The 25,361-nt window shown below is 39.7% G+C and overlaps 2 protein-coding genes across 2 annotated transcripts in view; both read right to left on the reverse strand.

The window, feature by feature from the left end:
• Window positions 1–25,361, reverse strand: part of LOC117572292 (division abnormally delayed protein) — a 73,522-nt gene that overhangs the window by 45,815 nt on the left and 2,346 nt on the right. The gene's annotated exons all lie outside the window — the stretch shown is intronic.
• On the reverse strand, window positions 13,721–15,351 carry LOC117572293 (probable isocitrate dehydrogenase [NAD] subunit alpha, mitochondrial). Its single transcript, XM_034255002.2, has one exon. It carries the CDS (start codon window positions 15,225–15,227, stop codon window positions 13,803–13,805), a length of 1,425 nt encoding a protein of 474 aa, XP_034110893.1. The 5' UTR covers window positions 15,228–15,351; the 3' UTR covers window positions 13,721–13,802.

Raw genomic sequence — 25,361 nt, forward strand, 5'->3', positions numbered from 1 at the left:
GTTGCAATTGTGTCTTGTGAATTGTGTCTGCTGCCGTTTGACTGATGAGTTTCAACGCCGCACCGCACCGCACGCTCGATGGCAGCGGCAATCAGCAACCCTCTTCAACAAAAAATTAAGTCGTGTCGAAATCGATGCCAGTTGAGCTCTGAGTTGTGTGGGAGGAAGCAGAAGAAGCAACAGCAGCCGCTGTTGACGTCAACGTCGACCGCATGTCAATCATAATTAAAACTTCCACAGTTGGGGGAGGATTGGGATAGCCGAGGTTTTTCTGTTTGGGCTTCCCTCGCACTTCTAGTTATAATTCCGGCTCTGGGGTTTCACTTATCTTATCGTACGCTTGATTGCTTTTTACAAGCACAAACACACACACACACACACATATTGCGAGCGCAGTCAGCTGCGCATTTCACTCACTCATCTAGGCAGTCAGTCAGTCAGTCAACGAGTGAGTGAGTAACGTTTCATTGATGCAACTGCCTGCTGCCTCGAGAGTCTGGCCATTCATTCATATTCCCATTCTGGCCTTTTATCAAACACATCGCTGCCAAATAAGGCGCTGCCACTGGAGCTGGCCATTCAGTGGGGCGCCTTGGGGCTGCCTCGAAAGCTGCTGCGGCTCATTATCAATTTCCAATGTTGCACAGAGCACAAAAATGTGCGTGCAATCGTGCAGCAGTCGTCGTGCTCTCGCAATCGCATCTGTCAGCAATAGACACAGCGACAACGACAACTAGGCAACTATGCTTTCGCCTCTTGCCTCTTGCCTCTTGCCTTCAACTTCAGCTTCAGCTTCAGCTGCTGCTGTTCGTTGTCGTTGTCGTTGGCTGCTGTCTGTGTCGTCAATGTGTCTGCAACAATTGTTGCTCTCCATCTCTCCAACTCCGAGTTGCGTCTATCTATTGTCTGTCTGTCGCTTGGCAATTGCACAGATTCTGGTTTTTGTTGGGGCATTGGGACAAGGCACACACACACACACACAATCCACAAACTACTGCACTTGCACTTTATTTGCCGCCTCACCAATAGCTACCCAACTGTGCTCACTCGCTTGGCCAGTGCTTCTCAAACTGTACGCTTACCTGCAAGCAAAAGAGAAAAAATCTAAATTAATATTGAACACAGTTATTGTTTACTTAATTAAAGACAAACTATTTATAGAACACACACGCAAACATCACACACATTTGCCAGCAGATCCATCAGAGAACCATAAAATAGTTTGAAATGTTTAGCATTTTGTTTGAATTGAGATTTAATTATGTGGCAACAAGCGGATCAACAAAACAGAAAGAAAAAGAATCAAAAACATGCAACTCCAACAGACCATTGAAACTTTTCACAGGTTTTCCTCGCGCTTGATGCCTTGACTGACAGCTGCCGCTTTCCCCTTCCATTTTCCTCTATCTCTCTGGTGTTTTAAATGGATTTGTTTAGACTAAAAGTTGTGCCTCGGAGGCTGACTATCTGTGTGTGTGTTATAACACATTTGTGAAGCAGATTTTGTCGAGTGCAACTGGATGCAGCAGTCAATTTGTTTGTTTGCTTGCGTGTCAAAGTTCAACACGCCGGCGTCTATTTTGAGAGGAAAGTTTATCGACTCTCGTATTATTGACCTCGACGCAATTACGATTTAATGTACCATTTAATACGCTCTGGACGATGGAGATAAGCAAAGCATCAAGCAGTGATAAATGCAATGCAAATTCATGCAAAAATCCATCTCAAGGCAGACGGAGCTGAAAAATGGGAGACGAAGATGGAGACGGAGATGGAGACAGAGACGGAGTAGGAGACGGAGACAAGAGTCAGAGTTCCAGTGGACGTGGATGTGGATGATGACTGACTGAGAGTGTGTGGCTGACTGGATGGCTGGCTGGCTGGCTGGCAACGTTGAGTTCATGTGCAGATGGCACTTGCCTTGAATAAAATATGACGATGCCCCTGTAGCAAAAGGCGTGTTGATGATGCACCGTGTTGAAAGACAAATACAGCGCGCGTCACCTCCCAACAACGCACATTGCAACGTCGTGTATCTGTGTGGCAAGTGGTCGGGTTGCATCCAGTTTGAGAGCTGAGCTGAGCCCTTGCACGCATCGCTTGGCGAGACGACCCCGGTCACACACTCTCGCTGACACAATTCGCCGTCGAGTGCAGAGTTCAGCGAGGGAGAAATACTGAGTGAACTGAACACTCACTGCCATCAGGGTGAAAAATTGCTTAAAACATATAAATTTAACTCGTGTTCGCTGTGCGCAAAAATCCACATACGCTGATAGCCACTTAAGCGTGCACCGCAAAAAGTTATGGCAAATGACTTTGACAGGCACTGTCAGCACTCTCACTGACACCATCTCTCTCGCTTCTGTCGATGATCCATCATTTGCCATCAATCCTTTGCATAAGTGTGCGTGAGCTTACAAAAGCTCACATGTCAGCCGAAAGCTTACGTTATGCGTGTGACACATGTGTGTGAAAGCTTAGCGTAACGTAGAGTATTGACTGATGCACTTGATGCTAACGCACAGACATTATATTGTCTCTAATGGGTCTCTGGAAGCTGAGCTGTGGTGTGTTTAATCTGTGCCGTGGCGCGGCTAAAATTGTACATCATTTGGCTGGACAAAATACATATTTTTTTGTTTAAATCAGAGCAATTTGTATGCATTAAATGCAGAGAGAGAGCGAGAGAACGAGAGATACATTTGACTGCGACAAAGATTTACGTAATGCCACCCACAGACACAGACCTCGCTTAGACAATCATTTGTCCCCCATTTGAAAAAACGCAGAGCTGCCCACACAATCACCCTTGGCAGACTGACTGACTGACTGACAGCCAGATTGTCTGACTGCCTGCATGACTTGCTGTCGAGGTCGTTCTATGTATACAACGCAACGCGTTTTACTTGACATTTATCAAGCGCTTTTATGCCCAACCCCCCGACCAGCCAAGGGAGGATCAGACTGCTGGATTGGACTGTCTGTGTCCGCCCACAAAACTGTCACAGCAAATAGCATCCACTGAGCGGATGCTTCAATCGACTCGCAGTCGCAGTCGCAATCGCAGTGACAGTTACAAAGGTCAAAGTCAAGCACAGCGACTGTTTTTCGACAATTATTAATCAGACTTTATGTACTAGATGGCGAAAATTGCGCCCTGACAGTGCAGGCAAGGAAGTTCTTACTTGTGACAATCAAAAGATGTCAAGGCGTCAATTTCCCTCTCGCTCTCTTCAAACAATAACAATAAATTTGTGCTGCCAACAACATAATTACCAAAAAACAAGTAAGAAAACTACTGTTGAGTGTGCTCGACTGTCAAATACTCATTTTAAATAAAAGCAAAATAGTGCAGTATTAATTGTATACTAAAAATAAAACCAAATTAATAATACTATAAATATACCAAAGGCCATATTTGGTATATACATTCAACATATACCATAAAGTGCAACATATACCATATTTTCAGCCAAACTAAGACCCTTAGAAAGTAGGCATTTCTTCCCATATACTTAATAGGGTCGGAGTTGCCGTCTTCTGCATTTCCTGGCTGCACAAAATTATAATACCCTTCTACCCTATGGGTAGCGAGTAGTATAACAAGAGTTCCCAAAAATCGAGCATGACAAGCAACCGACAACAATTGTTAAATTTTGTTTTATTGCAAACATTCAACGCCATTTGCGTTCTTGCCACAGCAATGCCGACTGTTTGCACTCCAAATGTTGCCGTCGGTTCTTGTTGCTGTTTGTTTTTGGACAACGATAAAAATCAGAGAAAATAACTGTGGACAATGGCCAGAACGGGAATTACTCAACAACGAACTTTCTATACTCTCAAAACATGTAAAAACAAGTCTCAACACTGTGCAAACAAATTTAAAATATAAATTGCTGACTTTTCACATATATATATAGCAAAGTTATTGCTTTCAAAACTGTGTGTGGAGCATTTGCAATGCAAATTTGTGGCAGCCTCACTTTAATTGATTAAGCGATAGCTGGAGAGAGAGTAAGAGCAGCGAACAGTTGTGTACAACATGTTGAAGGCAACAACAAGGAGAATAACAACAATTTTCGGGGGCACAAACGACCCCAATGGTCTCGTTTACAAATTAAGCACTTCCAAATGGCCAGCAAATTAATTTTTATTGCCTACAGAGTTATGTAAAATACAGCCAGCTAGGTTCCTGCGTCCAGGGACGTTTCGTAGCTGACATGGACTACCATGGCGTATACTTGTTTTGGTATAAATTCGCATCGCTCTCTCTCTCTCTTCGTTGGCTCTTATAGCGATTGTCAAGCGCTTGCGAAATGCAAAAACTTTGGCAAGTTTGTCGTGTCGCCCTAATAAGCGAAGCGATGCTCACAGAAAATTGACAAAGTTTTTGTTGCTTTCGCGCAGAGAGGAAGGCGGCAGATAGAGATGAACATTGTTTGGGAGCAGACATTGTCAGGGAGGGAGTCAGACTTCTGAAGTGGGAGAACGGCAGTTATTTAGTGCAGGGATTTACAAGATAGGCACCGGAAACGGAAGCGACCAACACTTGCCGCATATTGCTTTGCCATGTCTATGTGTGCGTGTGTTTGTGTTTGTGTCGCTTTCAACAGCAGTTCCCGGTTTATTATGTTGCCGGCTTAACGTGGCCAAGATAAGCAAAGTTCTACATTTGTTTTCGGCCATGTCATTAGCGCCGACTTATGCGCATTTAATTGAGCTGCAAATTTACGCGACAAACAAATCAAAAACTTCATCAGCATCATATGCAACTAATTGCTTTTTTAGCATAAATATTAACGTGACTTTACTTTAATTAAATACTATACATATCTAAACAACTTAATAAATTCTAAATACAAAAAATGCTTCTTTAAAAAATGTCTCTAAAAATATTATTTCAATTTACTTGCAGCATACTTAGACGTGAACATTTTCTGAATTTAAATTGATTTCATATGTAGCTTTTAAATAAATGTGAGATTTTATTCTCAATGTGCAGGTTGCTTTAAGGCGATAAAATATTGAGTACTTCACATTTAATTTTACACCATTTCACTTTATCAGAATTTCCTTGATTCGGTTTTTTTGCCCAATAATTATTTCGCTTGGTTTCAACTGTAATTCTGTAAAAGTTCATAGACTTTTTTCACGTTAGAGTTGTAGCCAGTGCGTTATGAAATGCTCACGTTTCGATAACCGCATGCGTAATAAAAATAATGATTCATTTAATGGCAATGATTCAAATAATTATAATAATGCTGCTGTTGCTGCTGATGATGATTACGATGATGATGACAATGCTATTGATGTCATTGTTAATGATGACAGTTGGTCAGCGGTCACACGGTTGATACTCGGATTGCAATGCATATTGACCCGCGTGGCCAGGTTGACAATTTCATTAGGGCAAAGGACCAAAGAGCAGCGGGAGGAAGAGGCAGAGGACGAGGAAGAGGATGGGGAAGAAGTGCTCTCCAAAGTGGCGTTTCCCCACAGTTTGGCATGTCATTCTGCATGTGCGAGGCTTATCATTTATTTATATGCTTTATTATTGTTGTTTTCTCTTATGTGAGTTCTTTTTTTGTGTGTATGGGAAGAGGAGGCAATGAGAGGCGGATGTCTGGCTGGCTGGCTGGTTGGAGTTGGAGGTTGAGGAAATGGAGATGAAGTGGCACCCGGACTGAGAGAGTGAGAGAGAGAGACAAGGAAGCAGGCTGCTTAAAGTGTCATTGTTACCATTGAGCATGCTCTTTGTTTAATAAATTATTTATCGAGCGGCTGCCGTCGAGTCGTGTGTCTGTCACACACACACACCAACAGACAAACACACTCACACTCACACTCATTCACTCACAATGATGGCGCGTGGCATTGTCCTTTGATGGCCCAATCGGGCAACTGAAGTGCAGACGCAGAACAACGCAATAATAATACGCATACGTAGCTAAGAAAAGGAAGAAGAAGTTCACGAAAAGCCAAAGTGCTTCCAGAGGATTATTGACTGAATGTTAAGCTTCAAGTCGACTTTGGACATAAAAAAAAACCTTTAGAGTCCATTTTGTTGTTGTTATCAGAGCAAAATGCTGTTGTTGATCAAAATGGTTGCCTGATATTAAATCGCCATTTAAAGCAATTCCCCGAGTTTATGTGCTCAATTCATGTTTCAATTTGTTCTCATTGGATTTACTTGCATTGTCCCTAGACAGCTTCATCGCTCTTGCTCTCTCTCTCTCTCTCTCACTCTTTTGGCACCTTCTCGATTGCTATCCACATGCTTTATACACGTTCATCTGCAGCTTTCTACCTGAGTTGCCTTTTGCCCAATTGTGCAGCAAACAAAAAATTGATTGCATTTCACACGGTTGCAGCCGTATCCGGAATATGCTCCGGCGTATAGAGAATGAGCGTATGAAGCCTTCTCGACCCAGTTAAGTAGTTCGCACTCAAGTGCCTCCATATGGAGCACACACACACACACACTTGCAACGCACACTCGAGTCCATAAACTACAGAACCAAAAAAAAGGGAAAAAAAAATAGTAAAGTTACAGCACAAGTTTTGCATAATGCGCTTGCAATGCACGTTCTTCGCTTCTACTCTCATTCTCTCTCGCTCTCTCGCTCTCTTGTTGCCACATGCCACCTCTCTGCTCTTCCCCCACATGCATAATAGATTCCAATGTACTCCAGACCAGTCAACATTCAGCTGAAGCTGGCGCATTGGGTGCATGTTGACCTTAGCCATACAATGCCTAGCTGCGAGCACATGCTAAAGGTTCATTGCCCATTTCCAACTGCCGGCTATTGTTGAAGCTGGACAAGCGGGAGTGAGAGAGAGGAAGTTACAATAGAGAAAGAGACGAACTGCTGTTGAAAATTGTATGCTGTTTATTAATTTGAGCAGCGCCTAGCAGCCAAAAGCAAAGTAAATTCCTGTGCCATGTTTACTCAACTCTCCGTTTTTTTGTTTTTGACTCATTTCAAATTTACAAGTTTTAATTGAAAAAAATACTAAGTGGGATTTGGGACGCTGTGCTGAAGTTAATTGCATATTGCCTGGCGTCCCGAACCACAATCAACAAGTGACTGCTGCACTGGAATGTCGCCTGACCTCACAAACTTCGGTCTTCGGCCTGCGGCCTTCGCTCTCCGATCTTGTCCTTGGCCACAAAAACACAAAAAAACAAGTAAGAAAGTTAAAGTAGAGTGTGCTCGACTGTGAGATACCCGTTACCCATTGTAAATAAAAGCAAATCAGTGCGGTATTAATTTTGAAATATACCAAATTGATATACCACAAAAATATTGAATTACTGAATACTATACTTCGTGTATTTATATAGTATTACATTCAAAATATACCATATAGCACAACAATAACAGATTTCCAGACAGAATACAGAATAGAAATACCAAAATATACCGAATTATATATTTGGTATATTTATATAGCAGTATTTTAAAAATATACCAGAATTTCATCCAAATCCAATACCAAAAATACTAAATATACCAGATTGTCAACCAAAGCTACTGAGACTCGTAGTTTTTTCCCACACATAAGAATTTTTAAATAACTTGTACATACATATCTCTTATAGTCTGTGGTATCTAGGTGTTCATATCGTGACGCTGACCAATAATATTATACTATACACATATATGTTCTACTCCTTCTACCTGCTACACTCATTTCCTGTAGACATAAAGTTATAATACCCTTCTATGGGTACCGGGTATAAATAAATTGCAACTCGTGTCACGTTGCTGCAGTCGCTGCAATCTTAATTGCCGGAAGTTGCTGCCAGTCCAGCAAAATTCTTACCCTATTTCTGGCCAAGGTAACAAGCTACAATTAGTGTCTGGGCAACACCCACAACATGGCCAAGAAGCGCACTTAGCAATGTACTTGAAAGTGGCTTACAAGTTTGCTGACAATCGTTCTGGTTTTACCTTTAGAAAACAACTTTCTTTAAGCCCAAATCTGCAGTAAGTGGAGAATATATTTTTTTTGGGGTTGATTAAGTGAGCAGAACTTAGCAAGTAATTGAGATAGATAAGAGAATGCTTTTAGCTCGAAGTGCGTAAGCATTCAAGTATATCTAAATGATTGTTGTTTATATGGCTACATTTCTTTTATCAAGTGAAACCCCTTAAGCTATTATCTTATCGTGAGCTGGGCGCAGCTGCAAAAGTATCTCTGACATTAATTCGATGGGTTAAATTTCAATTATGTGTGCGCATTGCATTTAATTGCATTAATTAAAGCGACACGAGATGCTCAACATTCATTACACTTTTACCCACTGCGCTGCATTTTATGACATTTATGCGCTTGCCCAAGCAAGAAGCAGATGCAGCAGCAGCATATCCTCATCCATATCCACAACCATATCCGTGTCCGTGTCGGTGTCGATGTTCGTGTCCTTATCAGTGGCACTTTCTGTCTTTTAACTTCTGCCGCATTTCCGGCGTTAATTGAATGCACTGCAGCAATGGGAAGTTGCAACATGCCAACTGTGGCATGGCAACGACCCTGCCGAAGTATGTGCAGCTGTCTGTCTGTCCACACTCTCAATTAGCAGTGGAAGCTCCTCTCCACTCCAATTCTTCCTCGTACTGATTCACAGTCTGGCCAAGCACTTTGTCAATTATTATTTCTTTTTTTTTTTTGCTTTTTTGATTAATTGATGGTTTTCAATTCCCCACTCGGACTGATTGATATTTAAATTTCAATTTGGCAAGCAATTTGCAGCTAAATTCCAAATATAAATCTTAAAGAATTGTGTGCATATTACGTATACGTCACGTTGCCAAGCGAAATATGAGCAGAAGCCGAAGCAGAAGTCGAAGCATGCAAACAAGCTCCAAATCAAATGTTAAATAGAGCAACAAACAACACAGCAACACACAGAGAGCAGAGCTCAAACAATACTACAACAAAACGCATTATCAAAACAATAAACAATTGATGGCATTTTACTTAGGCAAGAACAACGCTAGAGAAACACGCCGCTGGCATAAAAAATCAATAAAAAAAAGCAAAAACAAAAAACTCCCACAAAGAAGAGAAGAAACAAAAGGCCCCAAAGAAGAAACTGAAGCAGAAACAAAACGCTGCAAATAAATAAAAATTGCTTTATTTATTAAGCATTAAACAATAAATGGGATTATTTTTATCATCAGGGCAAAGCAATGTCGTAACACACAGAGAGAGAGAAAAAGAGAAGGCAGAGGACAGGCAAAAGAAGACGCTTTAGAAGTATGAGAAACTACGCGACTTCTTCAGGCGGTGCGACAATAACAATTGCAAACAAACATTTCAGAGGGGAGGGGAAAAAAACACAAATAAATAAATGCAAATCATTTTCTATTTGCCCCACAGCTTTTGTCCTCAGAGAGAGTGTTGGCAAGCATTATGGCGATTGCGATTGTGATTGTGATTGTGATATTGTAATGGCATTAGAGTTGGATGTTGTTTCAAATGTTTGGGGATAATAATAAGTGGCCACGCCTCACAACTTATTTGCATGGAGATTTCCTTTATTTTTTTTTTAGTTTTTCTTTCTTATTTTTTTTGGCCTACTCTGTCCCATTTTATTTCAGCAAATTTGTAACTGTCACTCGTTTTATTTATTTTACATGTTTTTCTGCATCTGTTTTTGTAGGCATAGAAATTTCAGTGTATGTTCCGGCTTTTTTATTCGACCGTATCCGTATTCCGGGCTTGGCTTACGGGCGAACTTTTGTGCGTGCCAAGTGCCGAGTGGCCGGACGAGTGTTTTGATTGTGAAAAGTTGCCCCGGCCAAAGGTAGCAGACAAACTTTTCGCAAGTGACAAATAGATTTAAATTCGAAAATGCTTTTTGTTTGCCACTGTTTGTGAGTGTTGCGGTTGCAAGGGGGCAGCTTGTCATGCAAAGCACTATTGACAGCGGTCGTAAATCTTTTGTGAAACTGCTCTCTAACCCTTGTCAAGAGCGAGAAAGAGAGAGGCAGGGAGAGGGAACAAGAGCAGAAGAACACACGGGGGCAAGTGGCAGGGAAGTGTTCGACCCACAATGCGAGAGACGGGCGTGAAAATGTCTCGACTGTCTGTGCAGTTTTTTTTTTTCGGTTTAGTATTTTTTCGAGGGCTTTGGAAAATCAGTTAAAAGCGATTTAAAGGGTTGTCAGGCACTTGTAAAACTGCGAATGAGGAGTAAAATCGTGGCGATGCAAATACGTGTAGCTCATTTATTATGTAGCAGCGAAGGGAGGCGGGGAAATTAGAGTGCTGCCTGTCAATTCCAAGGGCATTTCAATACACGCTCTGTGCATAAAAGTTAACTACAGACATGGTCATTGATTAAGCACAAAAGGGAAAAGCTGTTTGCTACATTTAAAGGTAGCTGCCTTCAAATTGGATTTAACACAAATTTTAAAAGAAAAAAATGTGTAATATTTTCGGATTAAAAATGGCGCGATGACCTTCCCTTCCATTTTAGTACTTAGTTATTATTCGAAAGTTTGGCATAAAAGCAAAAGCTTTAGTTATATTTAAATCAGTTCTTAACTTATTTGTGTGTAATATTTTGTATACTTTCAATGCATTACTATATCGATATACCAAGAACAGTATTTTTACTTTATGGTATATTTTCAATGTATCACTATATCGAGATAAAGCCTTCGGTATATTTTAGTATTCTGCGGTATTAATGGTATACTTTCAATGTATTACTAAGTCAATATACCAAAAACAGTATTTTTCTCTATGGTATATTTTGAATGTAGCACTATATCGATATACCAAATAAAGTCTACGGTATATTTTTTTTATTTTGCGGTATTAAATATTTAGAATATATCTATTTTTTCAAATATAGATTTATTAAAAATGGGTAACTTTCTTAGTTGGTTTTTTTTAGAATTTAGTTTTAATTTTAAAAATCGAGATCTCATCATTGAGCAGTAGAGAAAAAGTTGCAGCTAATTTTAAAGGCAGCAAGCTTTAATTTGTGTAATTTGAAATATCAAAAGAAATAAATGTATACATTTTTCTTAGTAAAAATTACGCGATGACCTTCCGAAAATTTAGTTTTTATTCAAAAAAAATTTGAGTTTTCATCATTTGGCAAGCGTATAAAACGCTTTGCTAATGCGATCATCGCGCAGTTCCGCGTATTTTGGCCTTAACAACAAACGGCTGTTAATTTCGTATTTCGCAGCAGCATTTTTCCCCCCTGGTATGTTTTCCCCCAAAATTTCCGCAGAACCAGCGAAAATTCAGATGAAACAATTAAACGAGGCACAAATGCGCGCAGCTTACCAACAAGTGATGAAGAGAGAGAGAGAGAGAGAGAAGAAGGGAGGGAGTTGGGAAATTTAGAGCCCGCTCTTGTTCAGCTTTGACACGCTATCGTCATCATTGGAATTGCATTAACAAATTAGCATTCTAATGAGCGGTCATGGCCTCAGGCACGGCATGACAATTATGGCGCCGCCTTTTGTCTATTTCCCACTGTAAAGTGGCGCCTCTCCGCGTGCCCCTGTCGTTTGTTTCTGCCTCTGCCACACCGTGTGTGTTGCAACAATTCTCGGGAACACACACACACTCGACTCGGCTTTGGCCTTTGCGTGTTGGCCAATTGAAATGAGACTCATTTCGCTGCAATTCAAAGTTGGGTTTCCATTGCACCCGATTCTTGAAGCATGCAATTGCAACTTGCAACTTGCCACAGCAGCAGCAGCGGCAGCCGCAGTAGCAATTGCTGCTTAAGCTGCCTCAGTGTCTGTGTTTATGAATGAAGACAACTAGGCCGCATCGAGGCCGCTCCAGATACACTTGCAACACTTGCCTCACCTTACCTTCCCCTCCCCTTCTTCTCACTATAGTTGGATCAGCAGACTTATCGATGCTGAGCAACCGGTGCCGAGTTGCTGCTTGGTGTCAGCTTCAATACATATTGGAGGCTGCTTGCAACGAAACCGAAAACCGGTTACAACAAAACGCCTTGTGGCTACAAAAATACAACAAAAAGAAAAAAGAACGAAAAAAAATTCTTGACTTTTGTTTCACATACACAAAACGAAGTTTATCTTTTGGCTCTCTTGGTTCTTGGTCGTCGTCGTCGTTGTTGTTGTTGTCCTGTTGTTGTTTATAAAAATTCTTTGAAATGCACACACAATCTACACTCTCTCACACACACATACACACTCACACAGCCAAAGACTCGGCTGCTTACACACAAAATTAAATATTTTTTTCCTCTTTTCTTTTTAATTCTTTATATGGCTCTTTGGTTGGCTCTGTGGCATTTTCTTCCTGCTCGTTCCCCGCTCGTTTCCACTGCACGCTCCGCTGAACCCCGTCTCCCCTCTCTTTGCCCTCCCTCCCCGCACTCCCTTCTAGTAGTTTGTTTAGAGTTTTGGTCGGTGCTTTTAAACGCAAACGCAAACGGCAAACGCAGCTCTCGGTTCAATGCAGAGTTTCAAGTGGAAGTGGTCCAAACATGCATGTAAAAATGCAACGTAAGTCGACCCTAGATCAGAGTGAAAGAGAGAGGGGAAGACAGAAAGGGGGGAGAGCGGAGTCAAACCCAGTGCGGTTGATGACTTGCATTTGGCTCTCGCTTTCGGGCCCGCAGAGACTGACTGACTCTGACTCTCGGTCTGACTTTGACTTTGGCACTGGTTAGACTGGCTGGCTGGCTCGTTGGCTCCGTCTACGTCTCCGTCTCTGTCTCCGTGAGTGAACTGGGTCTGGATTAGGGTCCCCTAACTCTTGGTCACTCTTTGCCTTTCCCAACTGTCGGTCGGTCGGTCGGTTTTTCTCTGATGTTTCGCTTCTCGGTTGTTTTGTTGCTGCTTTGCTGTTTTGATGTTCTGATGTCTCGTGGTGCGCTTTCTCGTTCGCATCTGCTGCATATTTCATTTGCAAACTCACAAATGAGTGTGATTAGATTGGCCAAAGACCTTCAGCACCATCAGCAACAGCAGCAGCGAGTGGTTGCAGCAACATTGTTAAAGACTGCTTTAGTTTGGCAACTAAGCTGAATGGGATTTAACCAACAGATTAGAGTGAAATTCTCATGGGGTTTTGACTTATGATAAACTTTCAACAAGCTGACTTATTTTGTAATAGAATTTGGTAATCTGTTTCGGCAGTACTTTTTCCCGATGATCCTTTGAAGAGGGAATTTTAATTTGTAATTTATAGTCAAATAATAATTGTAAGCAAATCATATTCTTTGAAATTGTAGTTCTTTATATAAAAATATTAAATTGCTAAAATATATTTATCAATTTGTTAATTCTTGAAATATTTCTACAAAAATCAATATGAGAAAACGTTCTATATAAATTAATGCAATGAATTTGTAAATAATTTACATTTTTTCTTAAATGTATATAAACTTTTAATGTTCATACGAGAGTCTTATGAGACACTCAAAAAATTTGTTTACCTAGCAACATAAAGCTATTAATAAATGATCAATCATGGTCTTCAATGATTTCCATTTTTTATTGCCAAACTTTTCCTATAGGCATTCATTGTCTAAACATTGCAAATTTAGAAATGTGCGTCAACAATAATTTCTACACTACAGATTGCAAGTAGTACAAATATCGGTTTATCTAATATGGGTTATGTTTTATAACTTATTTACACTTTTTGTCCATTCTTTTCCTACAATTTTTAAATTTTATTAAAGTACTTCAAACATGGTAAATTTGGAAACAATTTCTACACCAAAGGTTCGCCTATAAAAAGATTGCAAGAGTAGAAATATAGAGAAGGATCATCGAATGATCTTAGCCAAGATTCTTGATGAGCGCTTTTGTGTACTCGGAACATTTAGCTTTGCCGCCCAAATCTTTGGTGCGTATGTTGTCCACCTTGATGGTCTTGACCACAGCCGTTTCAATTTTGTCCGCATAAGAACCCAGATTGACATAGCGCAGCAGCATGGCAGCAGAGAGCAGTAGAGCAGTGGGATTCGCCAAATCCTTGCCAGCAATATCGGGCGCAGTGCCATGAACCGCTTCAAAGATGGCGCCATTGATGCCAATATTCCCTGAAGGCGTTAAACCCAGACCTCCGATCAAACCCGCACACGTATCCGACAATATATCGCCATATAGATTGGGCATAACGAGCACATCATATTGCAGAGGATTCGCCACGATTTTGAGGCAAACTTCACTGATCGCCTGCTCCTCGTACTCAATGCCAGCTTGTTTGATTTGCTCCTCATACTTTTTGGCCACTTCACGCACACAATTGATGAACAAACCATCGGACATTCGCATGCTGGAACGCTTGTGCACTGCGGTGATCTTCTTCCGCTTCATAGCCAAAGCATATTGAAAGCAATATTCAGCAACACGCACCGAAGCAGCGCGTGTGATCAACTTGATGCTTTGGACAACGCCATTGATCAGTTGATGCTCAATGCCCGAATATTCTCCCTCGGTGTTCTCACGTATGGTGATCACATCGACCTGGCCATAAACTGTTTCCACACCCGCCAGGGACCGACAAGGACGTACATTGGCATATAGATTGAAGAGCACACGCAGTATGAGATTCAGGGAGCGAAATCCTGTGCCCACGGGAGTCATTAGAGGTCCCTTAAGACCCAGTTTGGTACGCTTCATGCTGTCGATCACAGCTTGTGGCACCGTTTGAATACCTTTGCTATTGACCACTGGCGTCACATCGACGGGTTCGAAAATCAGCGGCGCCTTGACTGCTTTCAGAACCTCGAGCACCGCCAGAGAGATCTCTGGGCCAATGCCATCGCCTGCCATGAGAGTGACTGGAATGGGTTTAGTCAAGTTGCCGCCGCTTCCTGCAGAGTTGCTTGCACCTTGTCCTGCACCTCCTCTATTTGTGGCACCTCCTTTGGCCACCTTGGCAGGCAGCTTGGGATTCTTTGGCGGCTCGCTGGCCACGCAACTTTCACGCGGCGGCGCAATGGGACGCGGTTCCAACACTTCCCTGATCTCCAGGACTCTGGGGTGCTCGCGTCTAAAGCCTCGTCCACGTCGAGGACACGGCTGGCGACGTGCTGGCTGCTGCCGTTCATCGGGCGGCAGACGACGATGGTGATTGAGCGGCGAACGAATTTGAGGCAGACTTGAGAGACGGCTTTCGACTGTGGCAAGATGGCGACTGAACTGCAAGCGGCACAAGGATTGCTGCCGCAAGACGGTGGGGAAAAGACAGCGAGACATGAGCGGAGGAAATTTTGAAAAAAAGGTTGAAAAAGATCTAAGTAACTGCAGGGGTGTGAAAGAGTAAAGAGTAAAGAGTGTGGCCTGTGAGAGTAGAGTATTTGTGTCTTCTGTATAACTCAGTGCCTACTGAAGTGAGAGCTGGATAAAGCACACTTTTAATGTAAACAGTTTCTCGTCTGCTGGCGCCTTAATGCTAGCTCAATATTTGCAAGTTCTCGTTGCATTTTTTTTTTTTTGTAGCTTGGTCAACTTTGAAGCAATTTGCATAGCTTTTAGCTGGAACTTGGCTTTGCTTTGCTACAATTTTTTTATTCATGGCTAGTTTCGCTTTTTGTTGACGCCTCAAAGTTTGGCGACTGGCGGTGCCAGGAAAAACTTTCACCCAACGCAAACACGCGACCCAAGGAACAGAACGTCGCCAGGGTAACTCTTTTTTCTCCCCCTTTCTTCTCATCTTTTTGTCCCTTCTTTTGTTGCACAGTCTGTGCAGCTTATTTTCTCATTTGAGTGAAATTATTATGGCGCAACATTTGGAGTGGCAAATTTTTTTAGGGGAGCTGTGATTCCTTTTCTGGGTTAAGACTAAAGCTAATTAAATTACTTTTTCGACTGCAATTCCATTTTCGGGAAATTTTTTGAAGGTCGCTTCGCGTATTTGCTTTGCCCTTGCGCTTTAATTGAAAAAGTTGCGCTTTGACTGTGACTGCGACTGCGATTGCGACTCGAAGTTTTATTTCCGGCAGCTTGCCAAATGGTTTGATATTATTTCTCTTCGTAAAGGGGAGTTGGAAAATGTATTTTCATTTATTTAATTATATAGCTGCGCATTAATACGAAAGTCGTCGGCGAAATTAGCTGCGAAAGGTAATCAAATTATGCAGAGTTCCTTTGGGCGCACCTGCAAGCCTCAGACAGAGGCGGTGACAGAGACAGAGACAGAGAAGGTTGGCCACGCCCTTAAAGTCGCCTCTCCTTCTGCTGCTCACGAAGTTTTTCATTTTTCAAGCTGTTGTCATTTGGCATAATCATATTTCAACGGATTAGCATAATTTAAACACACAAAATATTAATAATGAAAAGTGAATGGCTGTTGGAGTCAACTTCCACACTCACAAACATCCAAATATAAGCATTCCCACAGACATACACACACACAGCCACAGACTTCCCCCTACGCCGTTGACAAAATTATTAAAATTTTCCTACTGTTCTACTTAGCGGAGGGCAAAGTGCCACTGTGCTTATAATTCTATACCCTGAGAAAGAGAGTTGCTTGGTATTTTAACTGCTATTTTAATGTTTAGAATGACATTCAAAATATTTCGAAATGAAATAGGAGTTTGTAGAAGTTTTTAGCATATTTCAATACTAATCTTTTTGGCTTGAAAATGCAGTACATTTTTCGACTAAACTTCTTGGCTTCAAAATGCAGTATATTTTATTTAACTTATTTTAGTATCGAGCTCATTTCATTGTAGAATTGATCATTACAATTTATTTATTAAAAATGTAGTATATTATAGCTATTAACTTTTTTGGTTAAAAATTTAGTGCACTTCAGTATTACGTTTCTTTCATTGTAACATTCATAGTTTTTAATTCACAATCACTTATGAAAAGTTAATTTTAATATTTTTCAATAAAAGTGTTCCAAAATAAAAATAAATATGAGTTGGCTATTTAATTACTGAGCAAATAAAGAAATAACTACTTAACATTTTGAAATATCACAAGCATCTATTACACATTTAGAATATTACTTTCTTCAAATTTCACAAATAGAATTATTTGAAATAAAAATAAATAAGAGATTTAGGAGTTTCTATAGTAACAACAACAAATTTCTGAATATCACAAATAGCAAAATCACATTAAGAACTTTTTAGTTCACCACTAAAAAAGTTTATTTCCTTCCCCCCAAAACTTCACACGTTTCATAGCGTATCGAAAATTCGACGAAAGCAAAGTTTGTTCCAACTTTTTTATTTAACACGCTTTTATATTCATATTTGGTAATATATCTGACGCTCCCGCGCCTTTTGCATTGTTTTCTTTTTTTGTATTTTGAGTATTTTGGCGTGGGGTAGGTTTGTTCTTTTTTTTTTTGGTCTCTATACTTTAGTTGGTGTTGGCGTTGAGCGCCTCACAATTGTTGTTAAATGATTGATGGTCTTTCGGATAGCTTGCTCCCACACACACAAACACACAGATACAAACACAGGCATAAATACAAATACAAACACGTAGTTATAGAGCAAACACTGCCATTATTTACACATTATATTATGCGATATTATAATTTTGGAACTGAGACCAAAAGTCAGCCCAAAAAAAAACGCCAAGCTGTCTAGCTGGGGCGTTAACTCACCACCACCAAACCAAACCAAGTCAAGCCAAGCCAAGGTAGCAGAAAGCGAGCACCTCCGATAGACAGATAGTCGGAGATAATTATTCGTTATTCGTTTGCTGTTCGTGTTATTTGTTTTTACGTTTTTTCTGTCTTTTTTTTCTCTGCTTTTGGCGATAACGAATACGAAAATTGCTCTGAATACAAGTATGAGAATGACGACGCACCTGCAACGAACAGAACATATAGCAAACAAATACATATTAGTGAGGAGTATATTAAGAAATTATGCAGAGGTGGTCGAAAATAAGGGGGAAGCACCGACATACAGACAGCTGCGCTTATGCGATAATTATCTTGTATACTTTGTACTTATTTTACATATATTTTGAGCAGGCTTAGGGCTGAAACTACTGTCAGCAAGATATGACAGCTAAATTTATTTGTGAATATGATTATTACTATATGTTAATCAATTGTGGCGATTGTACTGCTTAATCAATGAGGAGATAAAGAAAATTCTTTGAGAATTTGATATAAATATTGATTAAAATTAATCAAATATTTATTATTCATAAATAATTTTCTATTGTTACCTTAACCACTAACATTTTAACCACTTTAATTTTACAAATGATTAAGACTTTAATTGGAAATATTTATTGACATCGCTAAAAATAATTTGGTTTAAACCTTTATTCAAAAGTACGAAAAAAGAAGGATTCTAAATATAGATAATTTTCTTACTATTTAGAACATATTATGAAAAATGAATTTAAAAAAAAAATGTATTTTTATTGTTTAGAATACATTATGAAAAGTGAATTTAATAAAAAAAAAAACATATATTTTTAATTTTTGACATGATTCTTGACATAATTTAATTTCTGATTCCTTATGTATTTTATTTTACTAATAGCGACTTAGTTTAAAAAGTAATTTAAAATGTAGATACTTTTCTAACCTATTAATATATTTAATTTAAAAGTAATTTAATAAGAAAACAATTTTTTTAATGACTAATAGCATTTTTATTATTTTTATTTTATGCCTTAGATACATATTTATATATATTTATGTTATTTTTATAAAAATGTTTTCTTTCAAATAATTTTTGGATAATAGAAATTTTGTTGAAAAACTGATTAAAAATATGTGTTTGCTAGCTACTTTTCTAAGATAAAACATTCATATACCAATTTACTGGCATTAAATTTTATTTGCCAAAAAGAAGAAAGAAAAAGAATTTGCCAAGTTTTTCGATTTTTAGCAGCTTAGAACACTTCTTTAACTTGTTTCCTAAGCTGCTCTGATCTGCCCTGTGCTCAACCTATCTATTTTCAGCTTAAAAATCTTGTGTGTGTGTGTCTTTGATGGCGTTCAGTTCTCGCATGTGAACGAAGCAGCAAAAAAAAAAGTACGAGTATTTTGTGAAGAGATTTTGTTTTTGTTTGCACTTACTTCATTTAATGTTTAGATTTGCGCTTAGTGTGCGAAAAAGAAACCCAAAGTCAATAAACCGTATAAATGTACAACAACAAAATAAAACAGAAACCACAGAATCGACCAAACAAATAATAAAAAAAAATAGTCAAGTCAAGTCTACGCTTTAAAGAAGAGAAGCTTCAATATGGGGAGGCTGTAAAAGTTGAGAGAGGCGAAAAAATTGAATGTGTTTTATTTCACACACAACAACAAAAAAAAGAGCAAAAATCATTCAAATATTTGTTATTGTTTGTCGTGTTGTGGTAACAAGATGCCGCCAACGCCGAAGCCACCGCCACCGCCACCGCATCGCATTAGCCCTGGCTTTTCATGCCATTTATAAAGCAATACCACAATTTGCTTGGCTTTCCGCTTCTTAGCTCCCTCCTGCCTCCCCCTTCCTCCTCTTCTGGTTGGTCTCATGTTTTGTGCTGACCAATTCAATGTGTTTGTCTTTGGGATTGTTGTGTTCTCGTTGTGTCTCGCTCGTCATAAGTTGATTTATGAGCCCTAGGTGCAAATAATTGATTTATGCGCGGTGCGCGGCAAAAGTCGCATTTTTTCTCTTTGCTTTTGCAACTCGAGCAGAACAAACGCCTCACTGTCTGATAACAAAAGTGAAAAAGTAGGAACCGCGCAAATAGCAGCGTCAGAGAAGTTTCAAAGAAATGTACAAAGCACTTATTGCTCTAGTAGGTGCAGCAAAAGTAATTAGATAAACACACTTATAACAAGTCTATGGCTGATAACGCTCCATGTTGCAGATAGTTCGAAAGTATCTACACACACACACACACACACCTGAGGCAACGGGCCAGAAAGTATCTCGTGGCGATAACAGCAGACTGGACTAAGCACCTCTAATGCTGGCGTTGCACAATGCTCTTCATAATGCTAATGTGCTCTGTAATCTTTGCTCAGGTCATAACTAACACACACAGATCAGAGAGCGGAAATGCTAACAAATGCGCCAGAAGAATTTGTGTCTTCGAGTGTGTGTGTGTGTGTGTGTGTGTGTTTCTTGTAGATATACGAGTTTTGCCGACTTGTTTTGATTTCTCGATGCTGTGCACACTTCAGTAGGCATTAACCTTTTCTTTTCCCGTGAACATAAGTATTTTTCATGCCATCCATGAATCAAACACAAAACAACACACAAAAAAAAGTGAACACAGAACGTTAAAAAAGCGAAGAGAACCAACCCAAAAACTGAAGCCAAAAGAAAGAATCCGGCGACGGCGACGGAGACGCTCATGTATCTCTCATGCCCTCTCATACCTGGGTTCATTGGAAAACGACGATTACGCGGCACAAAAGGCATGAACAAACAATGAGCCAGTCAGTCAGACAGACAGACCGAGTTGGACAAGAGACCAAGAGAGAGAGACGGACACAAGGTACAAGAATAAGTCGACAAAAGTTGCCGGTGGCTGCTGCTGCTGCTGCATCATCATAATGAGAGAAAGAAGAGGAGAGAGGAGAGAGGAGGAGACGCTGGTGGCGTTACATAAGCCAGCGTAGAGTTGACCAAAGCGAATCGGCCAAAATGGAGTGGAAAATTGTATCACATGCAGGCTCAAACCAAGCACACACTGCAACTCAATCGCTGTCTGCAAGTTCTCGCATTTGTTTGTATGATAAATTTACTTGTAAAAATGTTTAAAAATAGCTATAGAACACACACATATAGAATTGAGAAGAGCAGAGAACTCTTCAGTGCAGGTACGAGCGTGAGATACAAATGTATCTACTACCTGTCAATGCCGTCGTCTGGGCTGCTGCCTTGCACATTTCACACGTTTTATGTTCGACTGCATCTGGTACTAAATATTTAATTACGTATACGCCATCGATGTCAATAAAGTGCACACTACACTTTATCTTTCGAGTAATCCAGTCTTATCATTGCACTGCTTATCTCTGTGTTAGCATCGAGTCATGGCTGGTTGACAACTTCCTTTTGGTTGTTTATTATTTTATGTTTAATTGCTTCCCCCTCAAAAGCTGGTCATAATTACGCCTAAACTCTATGACAGATGTGTTGACGACCTCGAAGAGGGACAAAAACAGGTTCAGGCCCACGTGAGTGCGACCTAAAGTCATGAATGAAAAGCATGAATGTTGCTGTTGGGTAGCGTATGATCATAAAAATGTCAGAGAAGAAGGTACGCTCATAAAATTCTAAGAAATTTTTGCCAAAACGTACAAATGAATGAATGAATTGTGACTTTATACATAGAACACGCTGTATGTGCATATAATTGAATGAATTTAAATATCCTACACTTTGTTTATGCGCCAAGCAAATCGCCAATCACATCAATGACATCATCGAAACGAATTGAATCGAATCGAAAGAAACAGACACTAAACAGAACCCAACACAGTTCCAAAACAGTTTCCAAGTCGAATTGCTTTTTGTGTATCGAGGTCAAAAGTGTAAAACAAAATACAACGAACCAATAGACGAACAACAACAAAAAAACAACAACAACACAACACAACACCAAATTAAAGCAAACATTAAGAAAGTATACAAAACTGAAGATTTCCTCATTCTTCTCCACAGTTGTTGTTGTTGTTGTTTTTTAGCTAGTCGCAGTTGTTGAGCAGTTTTTAAGTGCGTGTGAAATCGATGGACGAACGCACAGGCGTCGTTAATTTTAATTGAAACTAATTAGCGCATATATAAAAACCAAAAAAATAAAAGGGTATAAAATAAAATAGAAAATGGGAGAATGAAACTCAATGACTCAACTACAAAGAGCAGATTGTAGTAAAGCACAAAGTCTTACAAGATGTTTTTATGGTAAATTATTAAAAGGAATTTTCCGTATTTTTACTAGTCCTTGACTTGGGCGCGCAATCAATCAATTAAGTATTCACATCTTGATTCATAAGCTTATTTATTATTTACTTGAGGCAAACTTCTGAAGCAAGCAAAAGTTGCGCTCATTTCAATCCATTAGGCAAAAACTGGACACAAGGCGCTTGTAATTACTTTTCAGCATTCAATCAATTAAAAATGCTTTGCTTACGGTTTAATCGATAGCCCCATGGCTCAGAAAAGAAATGTGCTGGAAATAGACCGAGGAGAAAACATTAAGAGCCTCGGCCATTAGGTTGAAGTGAAAACTTGAACTCGCCTCGTAATTGATGGATGAAGTCAAAGTTACAACAAGAAAACATATATTTGCTAAATGCAGATTGCAAATGTCTTAAATGAACAGTTTAGGGAAAAAAAACCATTAACCAGGCACGTGACATCTTTGGCCCAGAAAAATAAATGATTCAAATTCAAATTGGTTTTGGCTCTCATTGCCAAAAACACATATCCAAAACGAACTGAAAGCAAATGCAAATGCAATAAAAACAAAGAGAACAAAATGTAGAAAAACAAAAACAAGTTTTGCAGATTATTTGTTTAATGAAACGCACACAGTTTAGACTCGTTAAGCAACTCGCTTTGGGAATTTGCTTAATTTTAATGCCTTTATTTTTGGGCAGCATCGAGTTTGATGGATTCATTGCGACTTTAGAACGAATGCTGCAGTTAAGCCTTAATTAGAATCGAAATTTGGATAGTTAATTAGCATAAAAAATTGAAATAATAAAACGAACAGCAGGCGGAAAGGAATGTTAAACAAATAGCCGGATACCTGAAGCATAAATTAAACTTAATTAGATAGAAAAGTATGAAAATTGTAATTTTTGTACATCATTCCTTGCAGTTATTTAATTAGTCTTATTCTCCAAAGTTCTTGTTGTTGTTTATCTCATGCGAGACAGGCGCAAACATGCTCAACCCATTGCATAGTTTATGAAACTGTTGAAAAGTTCCACTCCACGTTTTGACTTTTCTATTTGCACTTTTCTCTGTTATCTACACACGCCCATATGATGGTGATGATGATGATGATGATGACGAAGATGATGAAGTTGCATGCACGAAGTACGAGTTTTGCTCTAATTTCAGTTGCTTTGCCATTTGTTTAAATATTTAGTAACATGTTCGTCGCTTTACAAGACATGTTACAAGCAAAGAGATAGAGATACACATACTCGTATACATATACAGATACAGATATGATTAGATACGACTTCCTGTTTGTTTTTGAAGCATTACTTTGAGCTGATTCTAAACATGTAACGTGTTATTGTTAATGGGCCGTGTTTACGAGTGAGCCAAAAAGCTTATGCTATATTTTCTTAACCGCTTACATGCTCTCGTAGTATGTGTATCTTATGGATTGCTGCTGCTGCTGTACAGCAACTACAGCTCAATTAGCAGTCGCATAGGGCACGCAATTAAAATGAAATTGAATTTTATGTAGTGCGCCCAAGTGCGTGGCAGGGTTTACATACCAAACAGCAGACGATCAAAACGTGTACAAAGCGAGTACAGCAAGTAAAGAAAGAAAGAGAGATAGATACTCGAGTTGTACTCGTAAATACCTGAAAAACATTTATCGTATGCATGACACAGACATCAGATTAGCATCACAAACAGTACATAATCGTAAAAGTAACACACAAATAGTTGAAGACACAGACAGACATAAATAAAAAAACATAACACACAGGCAGAAGGAGTACAAGTTGAACTACTATGTAAACAGTAAATAAACCAGACTGCGAGCCCAGAGAAGTAAAGTTCGGCATTCACTTAAGCAGGCCATTAAGAGCAAAATGTCTGATGTGGCAAACAGGAAGAGCGAAGATACATACTAGTAGATACATAGATACGCCTGAATATGTAGTCGAGAAGGTGCTCTCCATTTGGCGCAAGCTGCAGATACATTTACACGACTCGAATTAAGATTCCACAAAAGTCAAAGGCTAATAGCAACTATTTGAAGTCAAAGTCTGTGAAGTCGGCTCCATTGAGTAAGCGCTCATGTGGATAAATCTTTTTGGTAAAAGTCAGTCGACAGTTACAACTACACTTACAACTACACTTACAACTACAACTACAACTATGCAATGCGATGCGGGCGTGTATCTAAGAGATACACTTTTTACTTGTGTGTTTATTTGTTAACTACCTGCGTGTGAGAAAAACTGCTCAGCAGGCAGCCGCCAGGTAAGAACACACACACAACTGCAGACAACGGCAAACTTGCAACATCATGCCGCGCACATACAAAGACAACTAAAGAACACAGCTACAGATACAGATAGAGATAGAAAGATGGGTAGACAAGTACTCACACATATAACTAAGTATCTAAGTATCTTTGTATCCATGGAGCTGATGCCGCGCTGTAATTGTGCGTAAACGTGTAAATACCAAGTCAAGGTCGGTTAATCAATAATAATTATTTTTCACTCAATTACGCACCACAGCACGACGCGCGTCATGTATTTCATAAGTCTATTTTCTTGGCTCGCATTCCTCGAGATAGACGCACACCACTATGGTGATATATTCTCTCTCGAAAATATATACAATTCATTATGGTTGTTGTTTTGTTTTTTGTATTTTTTTTCCTTTATTTCTGTTTTTGTGTGTTGGCCATTTCGTTGCGCATTCGATGTTATCTCTTTGTTTGGCTTAGCGCCGAGCCACATTCATGTGTGAAATATGCATAAACAAAAAATATGCCAGCACAATTTCGAGTATCTTATAGATGTAAATATACAAAAAACCACACAAAAAAATATTACGTTCATATGTAGATACATTTAGGTATTGGTGCTGCTGCTGTTGCTTTTGCTGCCCATAGCCTTCACACAGTTAGATGCGTGCCACTTGATATGCCCAGAAACCAGAATAATAAATGATGATGCCGACATCCAGATACAGTCCACAGATAGCAAAATACTTATAATGAACCTGCAGCGTGGGCTGCGTCTCGAGTCGCTATCTTGGGAAAAACTTTCCAGGCCAAAACGAACTTTTCGACGAACAACATTGCTCAATATGCTTCTAATTGCGGACGCGCCACTTGCCGCATGCCACACGCTGCTGCCGCTGCCGCTGCCACTGCCGAGGGGTTCGCAACGGTTGAACGCTTGAAGTGACAGACTGACAGCCCAACAGTCAATGCTCAATGAATTTGCATAGAGTTCACATTACCTACACATGCCCAACCGAAAGGGAAGTGTCAGGGGAGGTAAGCGTTAACTACGAGAAGAAACTAAACTTTACTTTGACTGCAAGTGATTTACTTAATGCCAACAGCTGCTGACGCTAGATGTATCTGACAGTCACTATTATTCAATGTATCTCTCTCTCTCGCTCTCACTCACTTTGTGTCTAACTATTTTTTTCACACTCAGCGGGATTACCTTTTGAT

This window comes from Drosophila albomicans, chromosome 3 (genome assembly GCF_009650485.2).
Source record: "Drosophila albomicans strain 15112-1751.03 chromosome 3, ASM965048v2, whole genome shotgun sequence".
Lineage (NCBI taxonomy): Eukaryota > Metazoa > Arthropoda > Insecta > Diptera > Drosophilidae > Drosophila > Drosophila albomicans.

Excerpts from the sequence above, each read along its gene's own strand:
- LOC117572293 (XM_034255002.2), bottom strand. The coding sequence starts at position 15,227 with ATGTCTCGCTGTCTTTTCCCCACCGTCTTGCGGCAGCAATCCTTGTGC.